This window comes from Platalea leucorodia (genome assembly GCF_965183815.1).
Source record: "Platalea leucorodia genome assembly, contig: HAP1_HAP1_SCAFFOLD_113, whole genome shotgun sequence".
NCBI classification, from domain to species: domain Eukaryota; kingdom Metazoa; phylum Chordata; class Aves; order Pelecaniformes; family Threskiornithidae; genus Platalea; species Platalea leucorodia.
Genome location: NW_028121421.1, coordinates 274459 through 301751, shown reverse-complemented (window position 1 = coordinate 301751; position 27293 = coordinate 274459). Strand labels below are relative to the sequence as shown.

The window sequence follows — 27293 nt, the reverse complement described above, 5'->3', positions numbered from 1 at the left end:
ATTGATTTTGTGCATTTTTTTTGCTCGCAGAGTTCGCCCTGCAGCCGGCGCCGGCTGTCACGTACAGAACGATCGGGGGAATTCTGGATTTTTACGTCTTCTTGGGAGACACCCCTGAGGAGGTGGTGCAGGAGTACGTGAAGGTACGGTGGTGAAGCCCAGCCCAAAGCTGGTGGATCCTCCATCCTTGGAGACACTCAAAGCGTGACCGCGGGCAGCCCTGGGCGAACGCCTCTCGCTCCTTCTGCTTTGCCCAAGGGTGATCTTTGAGTAGATGATCTCCAACCTCCATCATCTTGTGGTTTATCTTGAGAAATTATGCATTGAACAGATTTCTTTTAATGATATCTTTTCTCCCCCTCTATTTCCATGTCTCTTCGCTATTTTATTCATCCAAAATTATAACTCGGGGTTTGTCCCTCACCTCTTTGCTGTCGTCAGGAACTGCTCTCTAGGTTTAGTTGGGATTAAGGGTGAAATTTAAGCACGAATTTTGCTCAGATTGCTAAATCCATCTGTACGCGTGTGCCAAAAGTTTGGCTGTCTGCTACTGGAGCCTGCGGTGGTCAGCGTGCAACACCGCACTGGCGATAATTTTTTACTTATGTGATAAAATTATAAGATAGATAACGTGCTGAACAATTCGTCACGATTTTACGGTAGGAAAGTATCAGTTGAGGTCTCTATGGCAATTAATTCCCCTCTGTACTTTTTTGGGCCAAATACGTGTTTCAATGACTTCTTAAAGAAAGGATATGTAAATTTTAAAACAGCATGAAATTTAGTTCTTTAGTAACTTAAATATTTAAATTTAGTCTAAAAAAATGTCTATTCCATTCCATTCCCTTATTTCTGTGCAGTTTTCCCTTACTTAGATCATCACCATTTTTTTTAGGTTCATTCTGCAGCTTTTTACCTCGCCTCTCCTTGCTAATTCCGCTCCTCAGTTCAGGGGTATTTGTGTTGTGATATTACCTAAAATCATCCTTCGAGTGCAACAGCTGCTGTATAAATACATGCTAAAAACATATTATTAAAACTAAGAGCTCACACTTTTTTGGTAAGGCAGCAAATAAATGGGTGCGATGTCAGAAAATAGAATGAGGTGGCAATTTTATATCATATAAATAGAATAATATAATATCTTTATGGGTAGCAACAGATAGATCATTCTTCGCACCGTTCACATTTTGGTTATTTTGGGGGGGGGGGAAAAGAGCACGGAAAAACATGGCAGCTGTGGGTGATGGCGTAAAGCGCATGTCATCATCCTCGAGTTGAATCTCTGGATTTGGGAGAGAATCGGCGAATTCAGGGAATCGGACCCAAAGAGAGGAGGCCAACGACGCTCGTTATTTTGGGGTTTACTTTCCAGTTCATAGGGTTGCCGGTGTTGCCCTCCTACTGGAGCCTGGGATTTCACCTCAGCCGCTATGATTACGGCTCTCTCAAAGCGGTGAAGGCTGTCGTGGAGCGAAACAGAGCGATCGGACTCCCTTACGTGAGTAAAAATGCGATGGGTTTTTTTCCCCTCTTTAGCGCCGGCCGTTTTCATTGGCTGCACAGTTTTCTGTATAAAATGCTGATTGATTTTTAAATGCCTTTCACTCCCTTTTTTCATGGAAAATCTTTTGGTTTAGAATTTCCCGCTCAATGTATTTATTTCCGCATTCTGCACCTTTCTTTGGCTCAATCCGTGAACCAGTGAGATCAGTATGCAAATTCACTTGATACTCTCAGAAACCCTGGAAAATTAAAGAGCATCAGAAGCTGATTTTTCCCCAATTTAGCGCTGGATAGCAGTTCAAAAAATACTTTTGGTGCCTGCATCCAGCTGCTTTTCTGGGAATTTTTAACCAAAACGCAGCGCATTGAGAAGATGCGCCGTGTCAGCGTCTCTGCTAACGCCCCGTCTTCTCCCAGGATGTTCAGTACACGGATATCGACTACATGGAAGCGAGGAAAGATTTTACTTACGATAAAGTGAACTTTAAAGACCTCCCCAGTTTTCAAAGTTATTTACATGACTATGGGCAAAAATACATTATCATACTGGTAAGCATTTAGCTGTTCATTTTTCCATTTTAAATAGTATCATTATCAGTATTTATGTTATATGTACATATATATATATATTTTTTTTAATATGTATGCTGTTACACGACACATCTTTCCATGTAGTTGCTGAGCTCTACATAATTGATGTAGAGAACAATTATATATGTATAATATATGCATTATATATACTTTTTTCTTCTTTGTTGTCTTCGTCTTTGTCTTTGTCTTTGTCTTTGTCGTCTTCGTCGTCGTCGTCTTCGTCATCATCTTCTTCGTCGTCGTCTTCTTCGTCGTCTTCTTTGTTGTCTTCTTTGTCTTCTTCTTCGTCGTCTTCTTCGTCTTCTTCGTCGTCTTCATCTTCATCTACTTCTTCGTCTTCTTCTTAGTTGTTACATGAGACGTCTTTCCGTCTCGTTGATTACATAATCAGTGTAGAGAACCAATAATCAGTGTAGAGAACTGTTCTATATTTATTATATAATATACATTATATATACATTATATATATATTTAGTTTAAATATTTTATGTATTTTAGATATATGTATATATATGTTTTTTTATATATATATATATGTGTTGTGACAGAAGACATCTTTCTGTGTCGTTGGGCTCTACGTGATCCGTGGAGAGAACCGTTACATATATAGAACCGTTCTAGACATATATTAAAAACTATATGGAAATAATAAAAAAATATATATTATCTATGTTCTTACACGAGACGTCTTTCCGTGTCGTTGCTGGGCTCTACGTAATCGCTGTAGAGAACCGATAATTGGCGGAGGGAACCGTTTTCTTTTGTGGGCTTTTCCCCTTTTTTAGGATCCTGCCATTAGCACAGAGGCTCTCGCTGATGGTTCTCCCTACCAAGCCTACGAGAGGGGACAGAGCAAGAAAATTTGGGTTAATGAGTCGGACGGAGTAACGCCGTTAGTTGGCAAGGTAACCAAACCCTTACGAAGTCGGAGCCGAAATCCCGTTTAGTTTGAGCCAGGATAATCTTCCGTTTTTCAGCTTTTCTCAATATTTTGCAACATTTCTTGTTTTTTTAAATCGGTTTTCTTGAAATTTTGAATTTTCAAAAGGAAAAGTGAGCGATTTTGAAGGTTTGGGGAGACATGGGCAGCCAACGCCTGATTCTTTTCAATAGTTATCAGAGAGCAATTCCTGCTTTACTGCTTTGAAAATTTGTTTATAATAGGTTTACAAATGCAGCTGTAAAATTTGCAATTTGTAAATTTGTAAAATTTGCATAACTTAAAAAGAATTTTGACTTGAAAAGTGATTTTGGAGTTTAGAACTCAGAAGGTAACAGAGCCACTGTCTGCCTTCTTCCTGTGTGTGAATTTAAGCATAATATAATCCATATTAATTAATAATGATATGCCATATTAATTAATAATGATACTCCATATTAATTAATAATGATTCATATTGTTTAATAATGATAATTCATATTAATTAATAATGATAATCCATATTAATAACGATGATTCATGTTAATTAATAATGATAATTCACATTAATTAATAATGATAATTCTTATTAATTAATAATGATAATTCACTCTTGCAATTTACAGCTCAAAAACCTTCTCCCGCTCACTATATCAACACTGTCCTATCAATCCTGAAGTTTTCTACCCAAACGTTTCTCCAAGAGAGCAATTCGCATAAATCTGAAGGAAAGCCGAGGATTTTAATCTTTCTGCAAGCTCATCGACAGTTTAATTTCATTATTTCCCTTTTTTTAATCTAGGTGTGGCCAGGAAGAACCGTCTTCCCAGACTTTACCAACCCCGACTGCACCAGCTGGTGGGTGGAGGAATGCAAAATATTTTATAAGCAAGTGCCTTATGACGGGATCTGGATTGTAAGTAATTCCTGAAATTTTCACGTTTTGCAAAAATAGGCTGATGGCGAGTCGGGTTTTAGTCTGCATTCGAAGGGAGCTTTCCTGAGAATAACCTGAAATCCATGAGGGATTTGGATCTTTGCTGTAGCGTTCAACGCGCTTGGGTGAAATCCTTGTGTTTTCTGGTGTCGGAGGGATTTTGTGAGAAATTGCGTTTATCCGATGCGTTGGATGCTTGCTTCTTCCCGTAGAGGTGTGTTTAATGTCATTTAATTCATCGCAGAACGGACTGTGAGCAGGATCATAATTACTACGCTAACTTCTAATTTTAATAAAGAGTATCTTTTGAGAGAAATTATTTCCCCTCCGGAGAAAAGATGAACACCCTCTGTAGGATTTTGGGTTTTAACTGAAGAAAGTAATTTTTCTCAGGCCAGAACAAATAACCTGTCTTTATGTTGCAGGATTTGGGAAGAGTTATAGTACTTAATTTCTCCCATTTGGGTGGAGCACCACCATCGCCACTTAAAATCGCCTTTTTGACATTCAGAACGATATTCTTAATTTTTTTTTCCCCTTTGATTATTTTGTAAATCAATGTCCTGGTTGCCGGATGAGTTCTTATGCCTTTGTGTGGGTTTGTAACCATATATTTGGCTGAAAGCCCCGGAAGTCTTTCCGTTACGAATAAACGTTAGAGCCGCCGTTCGAAATTCAAATTTGCGATTTTTCAGGATATGAATGAAGTAGCCAACTTTGTTCAAGGCTCAAGTAACGGCTGTGAGCAGAACGACTTAAACTATCCTCCTTTCACGCCCCGTAAGTCCGTCGTCTTTGGCTGTGGAGCAAAAAAAAAAAAAATCGAAATGTGTGTGAATTACCATCCTATCAGCTCAAAGGTTTAAATTCTTTATCAAGTCAGAAATTTGATCGTTGCTGGTACATGGTCGGATCAAATTATTCAGAAATTTGGGGTGTCGGTTTTGGGCGAGTCCTTCCTTGCATGCAAAATCCATCTTGAAGCTGGATTTAAGCTTAATAAATTGAAAAATTGAAGTATCAATTGATACTGAAGTATCAATCATCAGGCTACTAAATCCCACCCTGTTAGCAAAGCTGCGTTTGCGCACATTTTAGCGGCAGTCGGGCAATTATTTTGCTATTTCTACATTGATTGCTGGGAGATATGGGAATTTTGAAGACAAAAATATTCTTTGTTAAAGCAAAGATGCATAAACCTGGAAACCTGTAGTAACGTCGTATGACGCAGGTGAGCACGTACCGCTTTGGCTTTGGAGTACTGGGGTTAACGCAAACGCCAAACTGAGAAAAAGGCCGAAATTTCATGAATGTGCATGAAGGAAAAGAATAGAAATACTGTTTTTTTCCCTTAATTAAATTGATGAAATGTAGTTCTTCTAAAAATCATGTAATTAAATCGATTTAAATGCACTTCCCTACGTTGTTCTGCAGATATTGTTGATAGACTCATGTATTCCAAGACGCTCTGTATGGATGCAGTGCAGAAGTGGGGGCGACAATATGACGTTCACAACCTTTTTGGATACTCTATGACCCTCTCCACACAACAGTGAGGAATCCTTCTTAATATCTTTGCGAAAAACGGCAAAGTCGAGCCCGTGGCCTCTATTTGGAGAAACTGAGCAATTTCATTCCCCGGGAACCTGCTCTGGGGATCGATAGCCCCAATCTTCCCACAATGGGCTGAACCTGAGCATTCAAAAATCACATTTTTTTTTAAAATTGGAATTGAATTCTGAATCAAAATTCGAAGTCCTCGGGTTGGATTTCAGCAGCGCCGCTGGGGGTAGAGGAAGCTGAAAGGACCTGAGCTTTTATTATTTGGAGTTCAAATATGACGAAGGTTGGCAGGCAAAAACTTAGAGAAAGATTCTTTGAGGTGAAAAAAAATATAGAATTAATTTAGTTATTAGACTTCTAGTTAAACTTAAGGGAGTCTGTGTCCTTCGCTTATTTATCATTGTGAATGAACAAATGAAAATTAATAGAAACTTGCCTTACACGAATCTACTCACCTCCACAACTTCTTTTAAATTTTTTTTTTGTCCAATTCCAACCTGTTTTTCTTACTTTCAGAGCCATTGAAGCTTTGTTTCCTGGAAAACGAAGCTTCCTTCTTTCGAGGTCGACTTTTGCGGGATCGGGAAAGTACGCCGGACACTGGCTGGGAGATAATGCGGCCACGTGGGACCACATAAAGTGGGCGATACCTGGAATGCTGGAATTTGGCCTTTTTGGAATCCCTTATGTATGAAAACAGTCATTTATGGTGACTTTTCAAAAGAAACGTGTATACGTGATACTTGATCAAGCCTAATATGTATAAGCCCATCTGAATTTTAAAAAAACCCTATATGAATAAATAAGTGTATAGAAATAATTATATCTAAAAATAGAAAAATATTTGTTCATACATTTATTTATATGATATAAATTAATAGAAAGGAAAAGATAATATAATACATTTTAATCCCCCTATAAATGAATCCCTTTGCTTTAAACATTTTTTTCCCCAGTAATAACTGGTCTTAGCTTTAGGCCATTTCCCTCTATGGCTTATTGAATATGCGGGTTAGCAAATATATTATTTTTATGTTTCCAGCCCCCTGCTGCCTCTACTATTTGTCATTCATTAGTGGTTGATGCGAGGCTCTTGAAATGCGATAGGAACGCCCGCTTCTTAATGAAATGCCCACTTTCCTCTTCACGATTTGAATTTCTGTGATTTTGGGGCTACTTTGCCTATGAGCACCAAAGTGGAAGATAAATCTCGGGGGGAGAGAGACCAACGGGCGGTGATAGCGTGTAATCAGTTTAATTTTCTGTACCGCCTATATTTGAATTATTCTAACACTGTCTGCGTAGGTGGTGGGCCGTAAAATTAATTGCCGAACTCTGATGTTACTGAAAAATCTGTATTTATGTGGCTACGTCTGCCGCAAAAAAAAAAAAATCTTAGAAACTTCAGAAATTCTGTGGTTCAACCAAAGGAAAATACAGTGGGCAAATTTAGGTATGGATGAGAGATTTGGGAGACTCTATGTAGAAATATGTTGAATGACTGTTAGCCTGGTTAGCGATTAGGGCTGAATTGAAAAAAAAAATCTCTGCAACTCACTCCTTGGGGTTTTTTTGGTAGAGGTTTGGGGTGCGATGCACCGCACGAGCAACGCGTTCTGGTTTTATTTTAAGATCGGAGCAGATATTTGTGGTTTCTTCGAAAACGTCACAGAAGAACTTTGCAGACGATGGATGCAAGTGGGAGCGTTTTACCCGTTTTCCAGGAATCACAATAGTGAAAAATACATCGTAAGTGGTACCTCCTGCTAGGAACGCTTGTTTTGCCGTACACCATCGCGTTTCTCCTCTGATAATTAAATTAAACTCTGATTTCTAAATTTCTGTCACCGATCATTAAGTAGTTGAGTGGTTGAAAATTGGTATGACCTTACGCTTTGGGAAATACGCGCTCCAAAATGTTTAGCTTTGTAGGGCTTAATTATAGGCACCAGAGAATGCATTTGGCATCATTTCATTTTCTGAAATCGTCATCTGACATCCAGTTTGGTCCCAGTTGGTGGTGCCTACAATGAGGACCAAGCGCTCGCTGCTGTTTGACCTACCTTCCTTCATTTTTGGCTGCACCCCTCGGTGCAACAGCAATAATAAGAATATATTATTTATTTTCAGCCCCAGGATCCTGCCGCCTTTGGAAACGATTCACTTTTGGTGAACTCCTCAAAGCACTACTTGAATATCCGCTATACGTTGCTGCCCTACCTCTATACACTCTTTTACAAAGCTCATACCCGAGGAGACACAGTGGCACGGCCGGTTCTCCACGAGTAAGTTGACCTTCACAATACTGGAACAAAATAATTCAGCCAGGTCAAACGCTGTTGAGGATTTGCTAAACCCAGCCATAGTTTGTGAAGGATGTTGCCCGTCATCGTGCGTACAGACGGCTACAGTCACGCGACACCATTTTGGAGTAACGGTGTCATCAAAACCCATCAAAACCCATCTGTAATTTCTGCACGCGCGCTGGCGTTATTGCCAGTTACGAAATGTCACTGGCAGCTGATGAAATTGTTCCCCAGCAGGATATATATTTTAAAATTTTTATTTCCTCCCCTTTATTTTCTTGAACCTCTTGAATGGAACTATATTAAGACCAGACGCCCCCCGACACACTTATGCGTATGCGTAATTAATACATACGAAATTAATAAGCTGTGAATTTGCTTTCTTAACCTCAGATTGCCTCCACCAAAACGGGGCATCACCATACGACGCTTTTCAACAGCGATTCTAGACAACTGAGACCTTGAAACATTAGGATCGCTCATGCTAATATTAATTAACGTGTTATTAATTCGTAAGTGCGATTAATGCCGCTGCTTTCCTATTCGTTTAGGTTTTATTCTGATGAAGCAACGTGGGGTGTGGATAAGCAGTTCTTGTGGGGTCCTGGGCTCCTCATTACCCCTGTGCTTGAGCCAGTAGGTCTCACTTTCTTGATGCCTTGTAATGAATTCGCGGGGGCACCTTGAGTCACCAGTGTCACCTTTTTTTCTGCAGGGAATTGCAGTAAAAGCCCCAACACGTTGAATTTCTCGACCCCTCATTCCCCTCATTCTTTTATTCCCTCGATTTGAAACTGCTTTTGAATTTTCTATCTTACTCAAGTCTTGGGACGATATTGTTATTCAGTTTAAAAGTTGGAGCTCCCCTATTTAGGGCATATGTATTTCGCCTGTAATCACGCTCCTTCTCCGTTTTTTAAGATGGGGAAAAAAAAAAAGAAAAATAGGGTCTTCCATTTCCCTGATGAACCTAATAAATTTGCTCTGGTCCTGTTTTAGCCTGAATTGTCTTGGGGAAAACTGGCAGGCGTGTTCCCAAAGAGGCCCTTGTTCATTACCTTTAATATATCTCCAGTGGAAACACGTGTCTTAATATAAGCTTTGATTATATCCTTCTTTCATGCATACTGAATACCATTTTCTCTAGTTTAATTTCCTCTTTAAATTAAATTTGTTCTAAATTTAATTTTCTCCTTAAACTCCATTTTCTCTTTTTTGTGCCATTATTTTTATATTGCTGTATTTCTTCCGTTTTCCCATCCGTTGGGAATCTGATTCTTCCATTGCAAAATTCTGCTTCATCTCCTCCTTCCATCACCTCTGCATTTCGTTCGGAGCCAGCTGCTTCTTTCTCACTTGATTTCACTTCACCTGTGATTCATCAGGACAAAAAAAAATACGGATCGTTGCTTTTCCTGTTGCAAAACCTTGTACGTAATGCTCACGAATGCTCGTACCGCATACGCTATTTAGAAGCACAAAGCATTTGTTAAATGTAGCAAATATCTGAAACAAGCCAGTGTGGAAAAAGTAAAATTAAGATTTAACGATGCGTGTGAATAGCCTCTGAGACGGTGTGTTTTCAGCATTGTAATTTTGGGTTACAAACAGCGGGTTTCTGTCTTACGGCTTTGCTGAAAGTATACCTGGATTATTCTCTTCCTTTTTGGGCATCATTGTAGAAAACCGTGAAAGAAAACCAAAAACTGAGGGGAACTAGTGATGGTTTTCTCATTGTCAACTTTATTACGATTTTTGGAAATTTTGGCTTATTTTCATTGTATTTTCTCCCCCCTGGCCAGTTGAGGAGGGGGAGCGATAGAGCGGCTGGGTGGGCACCTGGCCGCCACCCAAGATCAATCCACTACCTTGGATTAACGGAGGCTTGAGCGTGAAAGTAATTTCTGTGTTCCCCTTCCAGGGGGTGGAGACCATCCCAGCATATATCCCTGACGCAGTCTGGTACGATTACGATTCGGTAAGTAAGCGGGATAATTGGGGGGGGGGTTTCTAAATATCCAACTGAGAAGGTCACATAGCTGTGGGTTGAGTTCAGGATTTGGGAGGACCTGAATGAAACCTTAAGCGAAGAGCACATATAAGCAAAATATAATATTACTAATTAACGCACAAGGGGGGTTGCCATTAGCTCTTGCTAATCTCATTTCTGGAAATCAATTTCCCGCTGCTGTGGTGGTGGTTTTAGTTGGTAGAAAAGGGCTGCAGTTCGCTTCAGACATCCCAGCAGGACTTGCTCTTGCTGGGTTGATTATTAAGTAAATAATCTGATATAATAAACTGAAATAATAAGTTGAAATTAAATAATGAGAGTTGCTTATTTATCTATAGCATTCTGGTCTGTGGTGATTTGATTTTTGTGACCGTCGGCAGCAATACGCCATTCCCAGAGCTGAAAACTGACTAAAAGGAAGAATTAAGAAGAATTACGATAAAACTCAGGATTTAAGGCAGCAGCGAGTAATGCAACCTACTCTTCCTTTTTAATCCCCGTTAATTAGGGCGCAAACATCGGGTTGAGAAAGCAGTGGGCGGATATGTACCTTCCGGCAGACAAAATGGGGCTTCACTTGAGAGGAGGCTACATCTTCCCTTTCCAACAGCCGGCCACCACAACGGTGGCAAGGTAAAGCTCCAGACTGAACGTTCCCTTCACTAAATTGTTATGAAAAGTGATTTCACGAATGGACTCAAGGCAACCTGGTTGCAGGGAAAAAAAGTAGCGTTATTATTATTGTTGTTGTTATATTATTATTATTATCATAATCATCATCATTCTAATCATTACTTTTTATTAGTACTATTATTATTAGCATTACATTATTACACTACATTATTACATTATTAGTAGTAGTATTTCTAGTAGTATTTGTAGGAGTATTATAATTTAGTAATAATTAGCACTTACACTTTGAAATTTGGGAATAACTGTCAGTCCCCACTCACTGCCACGGCTGACGACAAAACATATTTAATGATTAACCAGAGGGGGTTTTTTTTGGTGTGACATTTTCTAATCTCGCCGTGGATTTTATTCTGTTGCATGAAAATCATCGAACACAGAAACTTTGGACAGCCAGGGACTAAGGCACGACAATTCTCAAAGTTTCGAACCTCCGTTGAACGCTAGACTCTGAATAGGAACGTTAAAGACTGCCTAGATATTTATTATACATCTAAAATTGTGTTGTTTTTATTTTTCCACAGCCGTAAGAATCCTATGGGGCTTATAATTGCACTGGATGACCATAACGAGGCGGCTGGGGAGTTATTCTGGGATGACGGAGAATCCACAGGTGAGCCTTTCTCGACTGTCGTAGTGAGGCCACGATGACAACCGAAATATTAATACGCACGGATTTGAACGGTTGAGTTCATTTCATGGAAGGAGGCTAAAAGAAAAAGAAAAAAACAATTAAAATATTTTTAAAAATTTAAATATTTTAATTTAAAAAAGCCTTATAAAATTTAAATCTGAACAAGGTATTACTACTTTTTCATCAAGTAAAAAAATGCAGTCTTCTTACTTATTTTGAATTTTTTTTTTTATTGCTTGTTCAGATTTCACGAGTCTTACATGCAAAGATTTTGCCAACTGTTAAACCATGCTGTCACAATGAATATAGTTTCTGTAATGCACCCAAATGAGTTTCAATGGGTACAAGAACAGCCGTAGTCCATGTTTCACAAAAAGATTCAGTTGAAGGTGAAAAACTCGTACAGTTACTGAACAGTTTGGACTCAAATTCCTTGGGGAATCGGCAGAAAGGTCGTTAACTCCCAAGGTGTGGTATCGAACCCCAAATTTGTGAAGGCATTTGGGTCCCACAGCCTATCCATGACTTTGAGTAAGTTGAACAGGCCACAGGCACTACGTTTCCAACCTCATTTTTTGTTGGTATCGGCCTGAAAACTTATTTTTCAGCTATAATTATCAGGCCAAAGCCCCGCAACCTCTTGTGATGACCGGGGTTGATACTACTCAACTCCTAAGTGTTTTTCTATCAAACAATTTATATCCTTCTTAAGAAAAAGTTTAGTGTAGTATTAAGGTCATAACTTAATTCAACCCAAGTAAATAAAAACTTGAATTTTAGGCTAAATTCATTTTTCTTGTTGTGAAAATGAATGCCTTCAGAATACAGGCGCGTCTAAGAAAAGCATAGGTGATTCCAGAGCGATGGAAGACCCTTGCCAACAAAAATACTGTGATTGTTTTTATTTTCATATTGAGGGGAGGTGTTTTTGGAAAATGAAGAACCTTTGAATTTTCTAAGGTATTTCTGAGGCTTCGGTTAGGCATCTGGTTTTCATTAGATCCAAATAACTTTGGATACTTAAATTTGATATACATTTTCTGGAAAAGCCAAAAGGCTGTTTCAACATTTTTTCTGAAATGATTTTTGGAAGACATTTTATAAAACACTGAAGCTTGTATTAAAGATGTATTATTGTTATTGTTATTGTTATTGTTATTGTTATTATTTTTGTATTTTATAATTATTATTTAATTATTATTTTGTTTATTATTATTATTATTATTATTATTATTATTATTATTATTATTATTATTATTATTATTATTATTATTATTCTACAAATTTTATTGTTTTATTTGCAACCAGCCATAATATTAAGAGCAAAGGGCTTTCTTTTATGGCATATTTCTGTTAATGCTACCACATTTCAGGTGGACCTGCTCTCTAATTCATATCCTGTTCTTTCCGTAGGCTGCTGTGAATGGGAAACTTCATGGGGTTTTCCGAAAAATGGGAAAATATTTGAGCTTTATTTAGCTATACTGAAATAAAGTGTAGGTTAGAGACTGGAAGTTCCTTAACCTTAGAGAGCAGACCATGCCAAATTACTAAAATATACCAAAAATACATACTAAAATGGCACATATTTGGCATTAATATATATTGATTTAATGGGAGTTTATAGTCCTTCATCTGAGAGAAAAATAATTGGAAAAAAATAGTGGGTTATGACAGACAGCTGGGAAAGGCTCTCAAAAGTAACGTGTATATAACAAATACTGTTCTAAGGCCAGGAATAGTAAAAAAAAAGAAATATGCATAATGAAAGGGGCAAAAATGGGCAGATTTGGTGGCCTCCTCCACCCCCAGCAGCGTATAACACCATGACTCAATAGGTAACTTCGGGATTTGAAAAAACCTGCCAAAAAACCCCAGGATTTCAGGAAAATATAGAAATATCGAGAGCCTAAATCCGTTTGACAGAAGATTTGAATTGGCAGAATGTTAAATATCAACAGCCGTTTTTCCCTCTTCAAAAAATAGGATTTCCTAGGTTGTTGCTCGGTGGGGTGGCTTTGAAGGTAACTGTAACAATAAAAATAATTAGCTTTTTTTTTGGTCTTCGAGCTTCCCTTTTCTAATGCTCTCTCATTCCGTGCTGCAACTGTCATTTCTTTCTCCACAATTTAGGTACCATTAACAGCAAAACCTACATTTCCTATGACTTTAAAGTTTCCAATGTAAGTATATATTTTTTAAAGGATTTAATTTTCATTTCCCATTTGAATCAATAATACTTTCTATGGATATTCCTTTTTCCCCTCCCTATATTCCTCAAATATTTACTAAAAACTGAAGTATTTGCCGAAGTCTAAGAGGTGCCATTTCAAAGTATCATTGCTTGACCAAGATGGAAATCGCGATATTTGTCTTTTCTTCCTCTAATTATTTTTAATATCTGAAGTTTCCCAATTTCCTGCCACTTTATAGAACAGCAACAAATGTTTATAGAGTTTATAACAGTTTATAGAGCGGAAAAACTGTCAAGCATCAGTGGCAATTAGGGTAAGAAAGGAGATGAACGGATCGGTTTTGAGTCTCAAAAATTTGAAAAATTGACAAAAATCCTTGTGCGTTGTGAAAAAAACGTAGCTGAAAGTGTCTACAATGAGAAAAACGTCAGAAAAAAGTCATCTACCTCGTGATTTTTTTATTGTAGTAAGGTTTTTTATTGGTGCCTGTGACGGCCGTGGCACGGTTTGAGAGGCTGGGCTCATCTCATATTATTAAATATAATTGAACAGAGCCTGGCTTTTCTGTCTCGAGAAAAGTGCATGTATTGTATGCGTAGCTATATTACGCATATAATGCAGAAATATACATTATATACATAAATATATAATATATATATAAAAAATATAATATACATATATATAATATACATAAATGCTATATATATAACAGAAAAAAATTGTCACTTGTCAATTCTAATCAGGAGAAATTTTGGCAATTCAATGCAATTATTATTTCATTATCCCCCAGAATGTTCTACAAATGAATGTCACAAGCGATAACTACGCCGATCCAAACAACCTGATGTTTGAAGAAATCAAAATCTTGGGATTGCTCCAGGAACCGGTGTCAGTTACTGTGTTGCAGAACAATAATGTGCAAAATTCTTCTCATAATATCACCTATAATCCTGTAGATAAGGTAAATAATAATAGGAAAACTGGAATGAAACAGCTCTGGAGTTGTATTTATCTCTGCCTGTATTTTATATATCGAACAGGAGAGTACTCCGTACTGTGGTGAATGCCACGGTATATGCAATGTGTTTCATTAAAAAGTACGATTACATTATTTACCTTAATAACAATGCGAATTATGTTAATAATAACATTAATTATGTTAAAGAGGGTGGATCTCATTTTGCCATCAGACATTGCACGCGACACAAAGTTTATTTTTGCATTTATTTATGCAGGTGCATTCAATTTGTAAGGGAACAGCTTTAGGATTGAAGTCGATATTGTCGGAGGGTGAATAATATTTACGTTTTTTAACGACTGCCATTTTAATTTACAAAGGCTAAAGAGCCGTGTACTTCTCTTCACCCCGGTGGGCTTCCACGGGACTTGCGGGATCAGATCTTTTCCAGATCTTCTGTGCAGGAATTTCAGACGCGTGAATTCGTAAATGAAGGGTATTTCAGGAGAGGCGTTAAGTTGGGCGCGACCTGCTCCGTAGAGCAATTTCTTGTTTTTAAGGATCTGAAAAAAACATTGACGGGAGGTCGAATTTAATCGAGCTTTATGGTTTAATATTTATAGGTTGCTCTCATACAAGGACTCCAGCTCAAACTGGGAAAATCGTACTCATTAAGATGGACGCAAGGAACCAGTTTCAACGAAAAATACGATTGTTATCCCGGGCTGAACGCTAGCAAGGAAAAATGTGAACAGCTCGGCTGTGTCTGGACCGTAAGCAAAAATTTGGGAAAACCAAATTGGGGAAGAAGCACGTTAAGAACTGTAACTTTATTTTTGTATTTGTTTTTTTCTTCACAACAAAAGAAACAGTCTCATTTTGACTTAAAAAAATAAGCGGTTTATTGAAACTAGCGTCATTGTTAACAACTTCTGCTCTTCTGAAGTATGTGAAAAATAGAGGCAAGAGCTGGTATTTTTTGAAAGATAGTAACAAATAATGTCTGGGTTATGAAAAATAGAATAGACTTGAGATCACCGTCTTCATGCAACTCTGACACCGCAGCTGGGACCTGCCGGCCTTTTTTCGGGGGGGGGGGGGGTGCCTTTTTGCTTTATCTAATGCTTATACACATTGAAAAATAAATAAATTGAAGTCAATAATAAAAAATAAACACATACATAAATAAATTTAAATAAACCCGATTCCTCTGGAATCGAGAATAAGAAGAAATCCTTGAACCTCAGGGATGTTTTCATCCTTCTGTGAACTTAACTGGCTACGTCCCCGTCTATCAGATCTACCCGAACCTTAATTCCCGATATTGAAGTATTTTGGTGGATAGCTTTTATTTCTGGATGTCGCATGGCTGTAAATGGATGCCGGCATTGCGCCTCAATGGGAATGCTCTTTGGAGTCCTCCTTCAAACCATGTTAGTCCATCGTTGCCGAAGTCTTAATTTAAAAATTGGCCACGTCATCTCAGGATGAAGTCCTGGTAGCAACAACAGGCTGAACTGGTTGATAAATTTCCCTGAATTTGTTGTGTTGGTAGAAATATTTTTATAATTCAAGATATTTGGAACTGGGTCTGCAGCACGTTCTGGTCAGGCTGTGAACTGGATATATTTAAAACCTTTTCTTAAGTCAAAAGAGGCTTTGGTGACAAAAGATGAAAAAATATTCATTAGGAATAAAGGTGAGGTGAGCAGGCGTAGTTTCATTTTTGAAATAGGCAGGAAAAATCACAGTTATTCAGAGGTGGGAAGATAATGCATTAACCAACATCAGCACATCTAATTTCAGCATAATTGGAGTGTTTATATGCTACTACAGAAGAAAAGGAAAGTTACTTTGACCTTGCTATCAGGAGCTATTCGACAGATAAACCACAATTCCCAACGGGTATTTTGGAGATAATTTGTACGAGTAATGAAATGGAAAAGCTGATGGAGAGCTCTCATCTGACATCGCTAATAAACTTTGGGCAAATCCTCTCGAAGGTGTCCAAAATGGCCAGAGACCATAGAGACTTAAAGGTCTTTTTTTTGTGGGATCGAGGTGAAGGTCACAGACAGAGGGAATATTAAATCATTGTCGCTTTGTAATGATACAAACAGGACTGAACAGCCTTGAACTAATTAATTATATCTAAAATAGTACAGAGATCGGTGGGTTCAGCACTGCTGCTTTATCGTTCAGTAACAGCATGAAGTTTTGGGCAAAATTCTACGTTAACTAGTTATCTGGTAAAAACAGTTTGGGAATTCTCGCTGCTCAATAAAAAAAAAAAAGTCAGCAATCAAATAATTCCCTCATCAACCACATGTTTCCATCCGCAGGAAGATACCTCCAATCCAGGGGCTCCGTACTGCCACTACACCAGCTCTGACAACGGTTATTCGGTTGTCGACGTGAAATACACGTCGTCAGGCGTGACGGCCAATCTCACCTTCGACAAGAGCAATCTCAAAGCCGCCGAGGAATCAATGTTACCCATCAGTACCCTGCGCCTGGAGGTGAAATATCACACCAACCATATGCTGCAGTTCAAGGTAATGCAGAATTTCTCTGAGTTTGTATTGTTCCACTGGTGGAAGTAGTGTTATTTTCGGGAATAATGTTTCCAGTCAATTTTGTGTTATATGGATAATGCTTTGTTATCCAAATGTTTCTCCTCTTAACCCAACAGCTTTTATTGCTCTTAGTCTCGAAGCAACTCATGCCAACTTGGATGATACAGAAAACCTGAAGAAAAATCACTTAAGGCTGGCTAAAAATTCAACCAAAAAGCTGAAATTTATTCATCGTACATAAAAATAGACTTGAATCAATATATTTAAATAATTCAATGAGTCATTCCTGGCCCAAAATAAACCCTTGAGGTTCGTTATTTCCCGGCCCAAAGGGATTTGAAGAAAGGGATTTGAAGGATTTTGAAGGGATTTTAGAAAGAATACATACTGAAAGAAAACGCTTATCTCAGCAAATTTCCTCAACCATTTTACGTAATTCAGATTTCTTACTGTTATTGGTAAGAAGCAATTGAACAATTCTCTGTATCCGACTCGGAGTCTTCCACTCAGTAGATGAATTTCTATCGGTCAATGGTAATACAAGAAAATGCTTTCGCTATTTTTAATCCTGATTTCTCGAAAATGTAACTTGCGAATTCATGCCTATTCCACGTATGTTGAAATGAATTCATTTTCCATGCATAGATTTATGATTATGCAAATGAACGATATGAGGTGCCGGTACCGCTGAATCTCCCCACGTCCCCAGAGAGCACAGTCGAGAATCAACTTTATGACGTAAGGGTTCAGAACAAACCGTTTGGCATCCAGGTTCGACGCAGAAGCACAGGGACAGTGATGTAAGCCATGCTTATTTCCTTTCGTTTTTTCCTTTCGTTTTGCTAATTCAGCTTTTCATTTTATTTCCTCATTTGTTATTTTAATTTCGTTTTGCTAATTTAAATTTTTCATTTCGTTAATTTCATTTGTGTTAGTCATTTCTCTTTTCTTTATAAATTGGATTGACTTCCATTATTTTTCTTTACATTTTTCATCTCATTACTTCTTCCCCTCCCCTTTTCTTTCTTCTCTTCTCCGTTTTCCTTTTCCTTTTTTACTGCCAAAACATTTTATTCTCCAGTCTTCTCCAGACAAGTTTTTCTGTCCGTCCCGTAAAATGGCCCCATCTGTCAAATACCAAGTATCTGGGAGGTACAGCGATTTCTGACACTTTCTAATGCTTCCCTTAGGTGACCGCAGCATTGTTTAAGACGGGGTTTTATGTGTCTATTTGCTTGGTTTTTTTGTCTTATGCTTTTGATTTAAAATATCTTTTTTTGCCATTCTTTAAAGTGATTTAGTTGCTAATTGAGTTCCTTTTTTGCCAAGCAGAGTAAATTATTCCTTCCATAATTCAGCCTCCCACATCTACAGCAGGCAGTGGAAGAACACTATCAGATTGTGACTCAGTTTTTAACAGGAAAAAGCTGATTTACACTTAACGTTTTAACATAATCTGTGAAAAAAAAAAACCCATTAAACTCTAAAAAAATAACTAAACCCTAAAAAAATACGTTAAACTCTAAAAAAAGCTCCTAATGTTGTTTAAGTTTTCTTGATAACCATAACAGTTTTATTCCAACTTTTGTGAATAATGAGATTTTTAGAGAAAAAAGAGTTGGCCTTGAAAGGGTGGCCATCCCGGCGCTGAAAGTGCTGTCATGTTGTTCTGTTTTTGTCCTTTTCAGCTGGGATTCTCAGCTACCGACTTTCACCTTCAGTGACATGTTCATTCAGATTTCCACCCGTTTAGCATCCCAATATTTGTACGGGTTTGGCGAAACCGAACACAGAACGTTTCGACGTGACATGAACTGGAACACCTGGGGAATGTTCGCCCGGGACCAGCCTCCTGGAGTAAGTGGGGGGAAAAAAAAATTGCCATTTTGCTTTCTTTTCTGGAATTTCTGCTTTTTTGCTTTGTATCAACCAGTGTTGATTGACTATGGAGATAGGCAACCCCGCACCTGGGTGGGGGCAACCCCCGGTATCAGCACAGGCTGGGGGATGGAGGGGTGGAGAGCAGCCCTGCCGAGAAGGACTTGGGGGTGCTGGGGGATGGAAAGCCGGCCACGGGCCGGCAATGTGCGCTGTCCGCCCAGCAAGCCAAGCGTCTCCTGGGCTGCATCCCCCGCAGCGTGGGCAGCGGGGCGAGGGAGGGGATTCTGCCCCTCTGCTCCGCTCTGGGGAGACCCCCCTGGAGCCCCGCGTCCAGCTCGGGGGTCCTCAGCACGGGAAGGACATGGAGCTGTGGGAGCGGGGCCAGGGGAGGCCACCAAAATGCTCCGAGGGTGGCCCAGCTCTGCTGTGAGGGCAGGCTGAGAGCTGGGGGGGTTCAGCCTGGGGAGGAGGGGGCTGCGGGGAGACCTCACTGCGGCCTTGCCGTGCTTAACGGGGGGTTAGAAGCAAGATGGGGACAGACTTTTTAGCAGGGCCTGTAGCGACAGGACAAGGGGGAATGGTTTTAAACTCAAAGAGGGCAGATTCAGACTGGATATAAGGAAGAAATTTTTTACGCTGAGGGTGGTGAAACACTGGCCCAGGTTGCCCAGAGAGGTGGTGATGCCCCGTCCTTGGAAACATCCAAGGCCAGGCTGGATGGGGTCTGAGCAACCTGCTCGGGTTGTAGATGTCCCTGCCCATGGCAGGGGTGGGACTGGATGGGCTTTGAAGGTCCCTTCCATCCCAAAGCGTTCTATGATTCTATGATCTGTCCTCCTGGGTCAGACCTGGGCAAAGTCCTACAACTTTGGAATTGAATTGAAAAAGTTATGTTTCAGCTTACCCAAGTATTGGCTTTTGCATAACACAAATACTGGCGATTTGCAAGGGATTAATCATGGAATAGCAGTGTCTTATTATAGCTATAATATGAAAATTTGAATCGTTTTGAGTAAATGAAAAAATAAGAGAAAGTCACCAGTTTGTCTGGATGATAAAGGCTACCTGGAAATGTTTGAAAAGTAGAGAAAGTTTTCTCCCAGGGAAGCGATTCCATATTAGCAATTTTTAAAGCTTGAAATACATTTTCTTCCCTCCCTGCCTTGAACACTCGGAAACAGATTGACCTCAAAATTTGAAGCTGAAAAATGTTTGTTCCTGGTCAACGTTTCCCGTTGCATGTTCAACATGCAAGATTCTTTGTTGGACGCTTGACCGTGGTGTATCTGATCATTTATTAACCTTGTTATTTATAATGGACAATTTATTGGTAGATGCAAATAGCTGAATGCTTACGATGTCTTTCCAATAGAAAATACTTTCTTTCTTTTGCAGTACAAGTTGAATTCATATGGTTTCCAGCCGTTCTACATGGGTCTTGAAGAAGACGGCAATGCCCATGGAGTTTTCCTGCTTAACAGCAATGCAATGGGTAAAAAAAAAACCCAAATTCACTTTATTTGCTCAACGTGTTTTACTTCAATGTTCGGTTTTTGCCTTACCCAGGCATTTGTTGCCTTCTTGCACTGTCTCCGTTTTCCAGATGTGACCTTCCAGCCCACGCCTGCTCTGACGTATCGCACAATTGGGGGAATTCTGGACTTTTACATGGTTTTGGGGCCAACGCCAGAGCTCGTCGTTCAAGAATACACTGCGGTATGATGCTCCTATTGCAAATTCAAAGTGGTTTGGGTTTTTTATTCTTTTGGTTTGCTTTTTTTGTCCATTTGTTTTGTTTTTTAAATTTTTGCTTGTTTTTTTGTTGCTGTTTTGTTCTCTTTTCACCTATCTGCAATAAGTATTCTTTCTTTTTCATTTTTAGCTGATTGGGCGACCAGTCATGCCACCCTACTGGGCCCTGGGATTCCAGTTATGCCGCTACGGTTATGAAAATGACACCGAAATCGCCAACTTGGTGGAAGACATGAAAGCAGCCAAGATACCCTATGTACGTTGAGAGCCGTTAAAGCTTGCGATGGCACTTGAATTTCTGGCTTCAGGGTATTGTCTAATTAAAACAGTAAAAGAAAGGCTACGATGAATGCCGTAGTTCAACTTTTCCATGCGCTTTACAGGAAACATGAGGAAATCAAAAGAAGGCAACTTCATTTGCATTATAGGTTGTCCTGTGCTGAGAAACCTACTTTTTGGGAAAGCTGCGAAAGCTTTAGCCCTAACTAAATTATATCTAAATTAAGCATGGCTTTCATTTTACAGGTAATTAACATCAAATTATTTCAGTATGGAGCAACCGATTCCCGTGTTTCTGGACAATGTGTGCAAGCAATGTGTCTATCGACATATATTTATACATACGCACAAATCCCGAGGTGGTTTTTTTGCTTGCATGTATGAATTTCTATTTTCTTCACAATAAATACGGTGGTGAAAGCTGCATTTCAGACTGGATAGCTTGTGGAAGTGTGTTCATCTGATAACCTGACCTTTAAGCTGCAGCAGATTCCAATTTTACATTTTAAATTGCCTAATTTTGCAAATGGCTGATGAACTTGCTGATGGATGATGTCATTCAGGAAATGACAGAAAAAAGCGCTTTATTTTAATTTTTTGTGTGTGTGTGTGAACTGCAGGATGTCCAGTACGCAGATATTGATTATATGGAACGGCAACTGGACTTCACCCTTAACCCCCGCTTCGCTGGATTACCGGCTCTAGTTACGAAAATACGAGAAGAAGGCATGAGGTTTATCCTAATCCTGGTGAGTGTTGAATTCTGGTTTTAAATTAGAGTATGTCGTTGCAGAATACAGAACGCACTTAAGAGCGTTTCTGCATTTGTCTTTTCAGCAGAGAAGTAAAATTGTATTACCTTTAATTTTAGGATCCAGCCATATCTGGTAATGAAACCAATTACCCCGCCTTCACAAGAGGTTTGGAGCAGGATGTCTTCATAAAATGGCCCAATACCGATGACATCATCTATGCAAAGGTGCTGTTCTTAAAAAGCTGATTATTTTATCCAAATAAGCGTCATGCCAGCTTCGACGTTGGCGAGAAGACTTCTCATATCAAGTACATTCCCAAACTTAGTTGACACGTTGAGTGCTACAAATGGAAATCTTTTCATTTTACGTAGCCATTGGACTATAGCAGTAAAGCTTTTGCTGTTGACACTCATTTTTATCCAGTTTAATTTGATTATTTTAACATCTCCTTCCTCCTAATAGGTCTGGCCGGATCTTCCCACCGTAGAAGTTAATGACACGCTGGATTGGGATACGCAAGTGGAGGTAAACGGTGATATCTTTTGGTGATGGACACAAATAGAGAGGGAGCAACAAATTCGTTAAGGCTTATAGTAGTGAACTGCCTGATAAAATTGAATCTAAGAAGTCAAATGCGGAAAGTGACCGGTTTTTCTAGCAGAACATCAAAAAAACCTAAAGATCATCAGAGTGAGTTGCAGAAACTGTCCGGCCTTTCTGCCAGAACATTTAAAAACTGTAGCAAACCCATGAATTATTTCAGAAAAAATTAAATTTTTAATTTTTTAAAAAAACAAACTAAATTCCAACATTGTAGTAGTGGGGTGCTGTAGACACATAGTCCTGTGTCTATGCTTCATTTATTTTTTATTTCTACCTTTCCAGCTCTACCGAGCGTGTGTAGCTTTTCCGGATTTCTTCCGCAATTCCACAACTGAATGGTGGACAAGAGAAATCACTGAAGTCTACACCAACCCATACAACGCATCGAAAAGCTTGAAGTTTGACGGCCTATGGATCGTAAGTGTAAAAAATGATTCTATTTCTGAGATTCTTCTGCATCTTTTTATCCTAAGATTGGTTCTCAACACCTCAAAACCCAGCAACGCTCTGAGGCCTCCGAGGAAGGAAGGATACGGAAGTTTAACGCTAAAAATCATGAATGGTCGACTAAAGTTTAAAAATCCTTCTTGTTACCAGCATCGTTATTCATTCTATTTTTTTTTGCCTGTTGAAAAAGTTTACTTTCTCACATCTTCATTATTTACTTTTGACCTGCCTAACGGCTCTTTTGCAGTGTTGTTTTTCTTCTCTAAGTTCCTAAAGTCTTTTTTTTTTTGGGCAATAAGAGACTATTACTTTTTACCATTACTACTTTTGCAAGGCAAAATGAGATAAATGACAGGTTTAGCTTGTTTCTTAAATGAAATGGACTTGCAATAGCTGTAGAATCTATTAAATATTAATATATTCGTATAGAAAGCCCCAAAACATCTAGAAACCAAGTAAAATATTTGGTGTTTTCCCGTACCCCGGCTCCGGTGTACTGCTGCAGCCGGAGGACCACAGGCAGCGAGGACAAGAGCCGTCATTACAAAGTCCAGAGATTTTGGTAATTTACATTTCTGTAGCTATATTTTCTGTATTGACTTCAATTTTACACAGAGGCAAACCTGCTCTTTTCAGGAAATATGGTTGATAAAAAAGTTCTTAAAACTGAAGCCTTCAGTTAACCTCTATGAATTTGATGCTTTGCTCTCTGGGAAATGAGATATTTAGAATCTGCCTATGAAGGGAATTCCTCATCAGCAAAAATTATCTGTTGAACCATTGTTTTACACTGGTTAAAAAAGAAATGCAATGGGCGGTCCTGAAAATCTGAATTTTCCCATTCATTTCATTTACTCGGTCAGCCCGCTGACAAAGAGAATTAAACATCAGGGGCACAAACTAAAATAGCTGAAAGGAACTAATTGCCCAAAGTTAAGAGAAATTTGTTCATCTGGCATTTTGCTCTGTGTTTTCAGGACATGAACGAACCTTCGAGCTTCGTTAACGGTGCTGTTGGTGGCTGTAGAAATCAAGAGCTAAATTTTCCACCATATATGCCCCGTAAGTCTGCTCACTGCTGTAAACGTTTTGGGTCGCTCTAGTTTGAATCGAACTTCTTACGCGCTAGCTGTGGCATAAATGCCTAAAATTAGGTAGCCAAATCCGTAACCGAACCCGTAACAGAAAGTCAACCAAATTTTGGAGATGATCAATGCTCTTAACGGCAGTCATTGTTGGTGAGAACAGCGACCACATGGCACCTCTGACAACTAAGATTTTTATTTTTTGGCTAGATTTTGGTACCTGTTATCTAATTTGCTTTGGACATGGGCAAGAATATGGCTTTCAGGGTTTTGCAGAGTTTTCCCAGATGAAAAATGCAATTAATGACTAAAACTTTCAAAAATATCCTTGTGCCTCCTCTGATTAATAGTTACTTATATGTAAAACTATAAGGCCTAACTTGAGGAATGGTCTTGAAATACTTGCTCTTCTTAGCAGGGCTTTCCTTGAGTACTGGTGTAGAGTAGTATGAATTGGCAATAACTCACCAATGCTTTAATAGAAGCCTTCTGTTGCTTTCTGAATGTGTTTAAATATAATTTCTCAGAGTATTCAGAAATAGACTTCCCCCCCGCCCAAGTTTTCTGGGTATATGGCTGATACGGTGGTAATTACAAAGCTTTGCAGTATTTTCTGACTTAGGATATATTCTGTCTACTCTTTGATCCTCTTCAGTAAGAGTTACTGCTTCTCTTGCAGACCCAGATACTTACACAGGAGTATCGGGAATTTTAGAATTTCCTAAATTTCTGAAATAGAATTTAAGCATTTCCTAAATTTCTGAAATGGAGTTTAAGCATTTCCTAAATTTCTGAAATAAAATTTAGGTATTTCCTAAATTTCTGAAATCCAACCTCAGAAAACCTAAAATGTTGTTTTCTTTAGAATAAAATAGATGACCATGTAAATACGTAAAAGGAAGCGAACACCAATCAAGACGATGCAAATTTAAAAAAAAGTAAACTCCTTACAGTTCTTGCGGGATGTAAATTGTTAAAATCCGAGTGTCTTCATTCCCTTTCCAATAGACTTAGGATCTAGATCCGAGGGACTGAGCTTCAAAACGCTCTGCATGGAAGGTCAGCAATATCTCCCAGATGGTTCCCCAGTCAGTCACTACAATGTCCACAACCTTTATGGATGGTCACAAACCAAACCTACCCTCGAGTAAGTTGCTTTTTTTTTTCCCTTCTTTCCGAAATATGTTGCAAATTAATATTCAGTGTCTATATTCTCGTGACAAATTAATATTCAGTGTCTATAATGATGAAAAATCTTTTTTTCCCTCGTAATTTTTCTTTTCATCCGAATATCGTCAGTTCTTCAATTCAGTTAAAAGTGAATGATTCCCCCCAAAATCCCAGCCCCAAACCACTCTTCTGTCCCTTACAAAGCAGAACTGAGAACAATTCTGAACGCTTAATCAATCGAAAGCAATTAATCAATGACACTCTCAAGTGCTTAGAGTCATTCCAGTATGCAAAAACTTTTGTTTCCACCTATTTCTATGATAATATGGTTTATTTATGGTGTTGATCTTTCTCTTGGCCTTACATCAAGGGAGGAAAAATGAATCTAGATGTTAAAATACAGGCTACGATACAGCCGTTAAGTGAATATCATTAAAATGAACGAAACGGTGCTGAAAAGGGAAAAGTGACTTCTGAAATGTAAATCGTGTGCCTAGGTTTTCCTTCTAAGAAATTGTTTTCTCAGTTCCAAGACAAATTTTATGATATATTTCATACTGAATCGTATCCTAACCTATTTTTGATAACTTCTGATGTAATGATAATATACCAATGGTTCATTTCCAGTTTAATGAGCCAGCAAGGAACAGTGTTTTGTTATAGATCTCCTGACCCCTCGGTAACATTTATATTAACATAAATAAAGAAAAAAAATCGAGTGTACTTGAATTTTTAACGGAGGGGATGTTACATTTAGCAACGTGGCGTTGCATTGCTTGAAGTCGAGGCGTTCACAATATTGCTGACATCGTCATAATAAGACTTTTCTTATCAGCCAAATCTAAGGGAATTTGGTTATTGTAAGTAGACAACAATTGGACACGAAGGGGGATATTATTATTGGTTCTGAATATTAAGTCTGTTACGAAATGTTTTCTTCTGTTTTAAGAGGCACTATAATGTATTAGGTAATATAACATTGTAATATTTTTCATCATATCTTATAGTGTATTACATGTTATATGTACCTTATATATAAAATTATATATCTTCTATATAAAAATATATCATATATGTATATATATTATAATATATTGCAAAGAAATAAAAGAGACCAGAAGACTTACTGTGTATCTTGGAAGAAATAATTGCACTGCGTTAGTCTAGTTGCATTACTAAGGGAATTTCAGAGAATAGTAGGTAATTCTAGCATCACAAAAGCTGCAAATCTTGTAGAAAAATAGATAGTAACTTATTGGAAGCAGCATTTTAGGCCATTACGGTGGAGGTACCGAGAGAGCGAAGCAATTACGTCATTGAAGGGCTTTAACTGGTATTTTTTTGTGAATCTTTACAGCTTGCGGAGGAATTCTCCTAAGAAATCAGAGAGCCGATGCGTACACTGTAGGCACACAACAGAGATTAACGACATAAGTTTAGCAAAAAGTGCCAGCATCATCATCAGCGAAATTAAGCAGCATAAATTCTGCCTAACTCAGTTAATTTTTTTTTTTACTTTGTTTTTTGGCTTTTCTTTTTGACTTCGACTTTAAACTTTTTTTTGACTCGGTGACCTTTACAGGTATCTTGCTGTGGTGGTCAAAGACTTCTTTAAGGAAATGAAAATCCATGCTGGCTATTTCAAATAATCTTATTTCCTTTGCAATGATAACAGAGCAAAGGCTTATTTTTTTGTTCCAGTACCCTTTTGGCAGCTAATGCTATGCTGACAGGTCTAATATTCCCAGTACTTCTGTTTTCTCCCTTATTATTGCCTTGGTCTGAATTTTGTTAGGATCATTTTTAGCCGTTGCTGCAAATTTTCTGGTATTGCAATAACGGACTCACGTGCCCTGGACCAGATCATGTAACCCTTTAAAAATGCGTAAGTTGGGCTACCCTTCTGCTTTCCCATTAGCCTTAAGTGGAAATCCTTAATTTAGGGCCTCCTCGCTTTGCCAATTCATTTCCTAACTATGATTTGGTTGACACTTAGTTTCCGCAGGTGTGTGAACCATAGTGAATTCCAATAAAAACCACAGCTCGGTTGATTTACGGCTGCCCATGCTCACAAGGACAGCACAGCAGTGCTTGCCTACAGAAATATAAGCCACCGATTTTAGTTTCAGAGTCGTGCATAAGACCTTTTACAATTATCTTAGTTCTCATCCTGTTGGTTTCTTCTCCCACGTCCAACCCCAGTGCCTTGCGGAATATCACAGAGGAGCGAGGAATCGTCGTCACCCGTTCAACCTACCCCAGCAGTGGAAAGTGGTCGGGACATTGGCTGGGGGACAACACAGCAGCCTGGAATCAGCTCGATAAATCCATTATCGGTACGTCAACGCAACCTATAACCAATTTATTCCATGTTTCTTCTTGGTTTCCTTCCTAATAATCGCATCTTTTGAGCCAAAGTGGGATACTCAGTTGAG

The 27293-nt window shown here is 38.7% G+C and overlaps 1 protein-coding gene across 3 annotated transcripts in view; it reads left to right on the top strand.

Annotated features, from left to right (window-relative positions):
- The window catches only part of LOC309603495 (maltase-glucoamylase-like), a 51998-nt gene that overhangs the window by 12742 nt on the left and 11963 nt on the right, over window positions 1-27293 (top strand). For all 3 annotated transcript variants that reach the window (XM_082338330.1, XM_082338331.1, XM_082338332.1), the window contains exons 9-38: window positions 31-143; window positions 1376-1501; window positions 1924-2055; window positions 2883-3002; window positions 3819-3932; window positions 4649-4733; window positions 5388-5505; window positions 6033-6204; window positions 7149-7265; window positions 7647-7801; window positions 8374-8458; window positions 9744-9800; window positions 10342-10466; window positions 11048-11136; window positions 13291-13340; window positions 14143-14313; window positions 14934-15083; window positions 16653-16865; window positions 17532-17686; window positions 18575-18743; window positions 20163-20259; window positions 20371-20483; window positions 20650-20775; window positions 21419-21547; window positions 21670-21777; window positions 22016-22078; window positions 22439-22573; window positions 23581-23665; window positions 24697-24835; window positions 27061-27194. In XM_082338330.1, coding sequence (XP_082194456.1) covers window positions 31-143; window positions 1376-1501; window positions 1924-2055; window positions 2883-3002; window positions 3819-3932; window positions 4649-4733; window positions 5388-5505; window positions 6033-6204; window positions 7149-7265; window positions 7647-7801; window positions 8374-8458; window positions 9744-9800; window positions 10342-10466; window positions 11048-11136; window positions 13291-13340; window positions 14143-14313; window positions 14934-15083; window positions 16653-16865; window positions 17532-17686; window positions 18575-18743; window positions 20163-20259; window positions 20371-20483; window positions 20650-20775; window positions 21419-21547; window positions 21670-21777; window positions 22016-22078; window positions 22439-22573; window positions 23581-23665; window positions 24697-24835; window positions 27061-27194 — 3645 coding nt within the window. The remainder of the gene's footprint in view (window positions 1-30; window positions 144-1375; window positions 1502-1923; window positions 2056-2882; window positions 3003-3818; window positions 3933-4648; window positions 4734-5387; window positions 5506-6032; window positions 6205-7148; window positions 7266-7646; window positions 7802-8373; window positions 8459-9743; window positions 9801-10341; window positions 10467-11047; window positions 11137-13290; window positions 13341-14142; window positions 14314-14933; window positions 15084-16652; window positions 16866-17531; window positions 17687-18574; window positions 18744-20162; window positions 20260-20370; window positions 20484-20649; window positions 20776-21418; window positions 21548-21669; window positions 21778-22015; window positions 22079-22438; window positions 22574-23580; window positions 23666-24696; window positions 24836-27060; window positions 27195-27293) is intronic.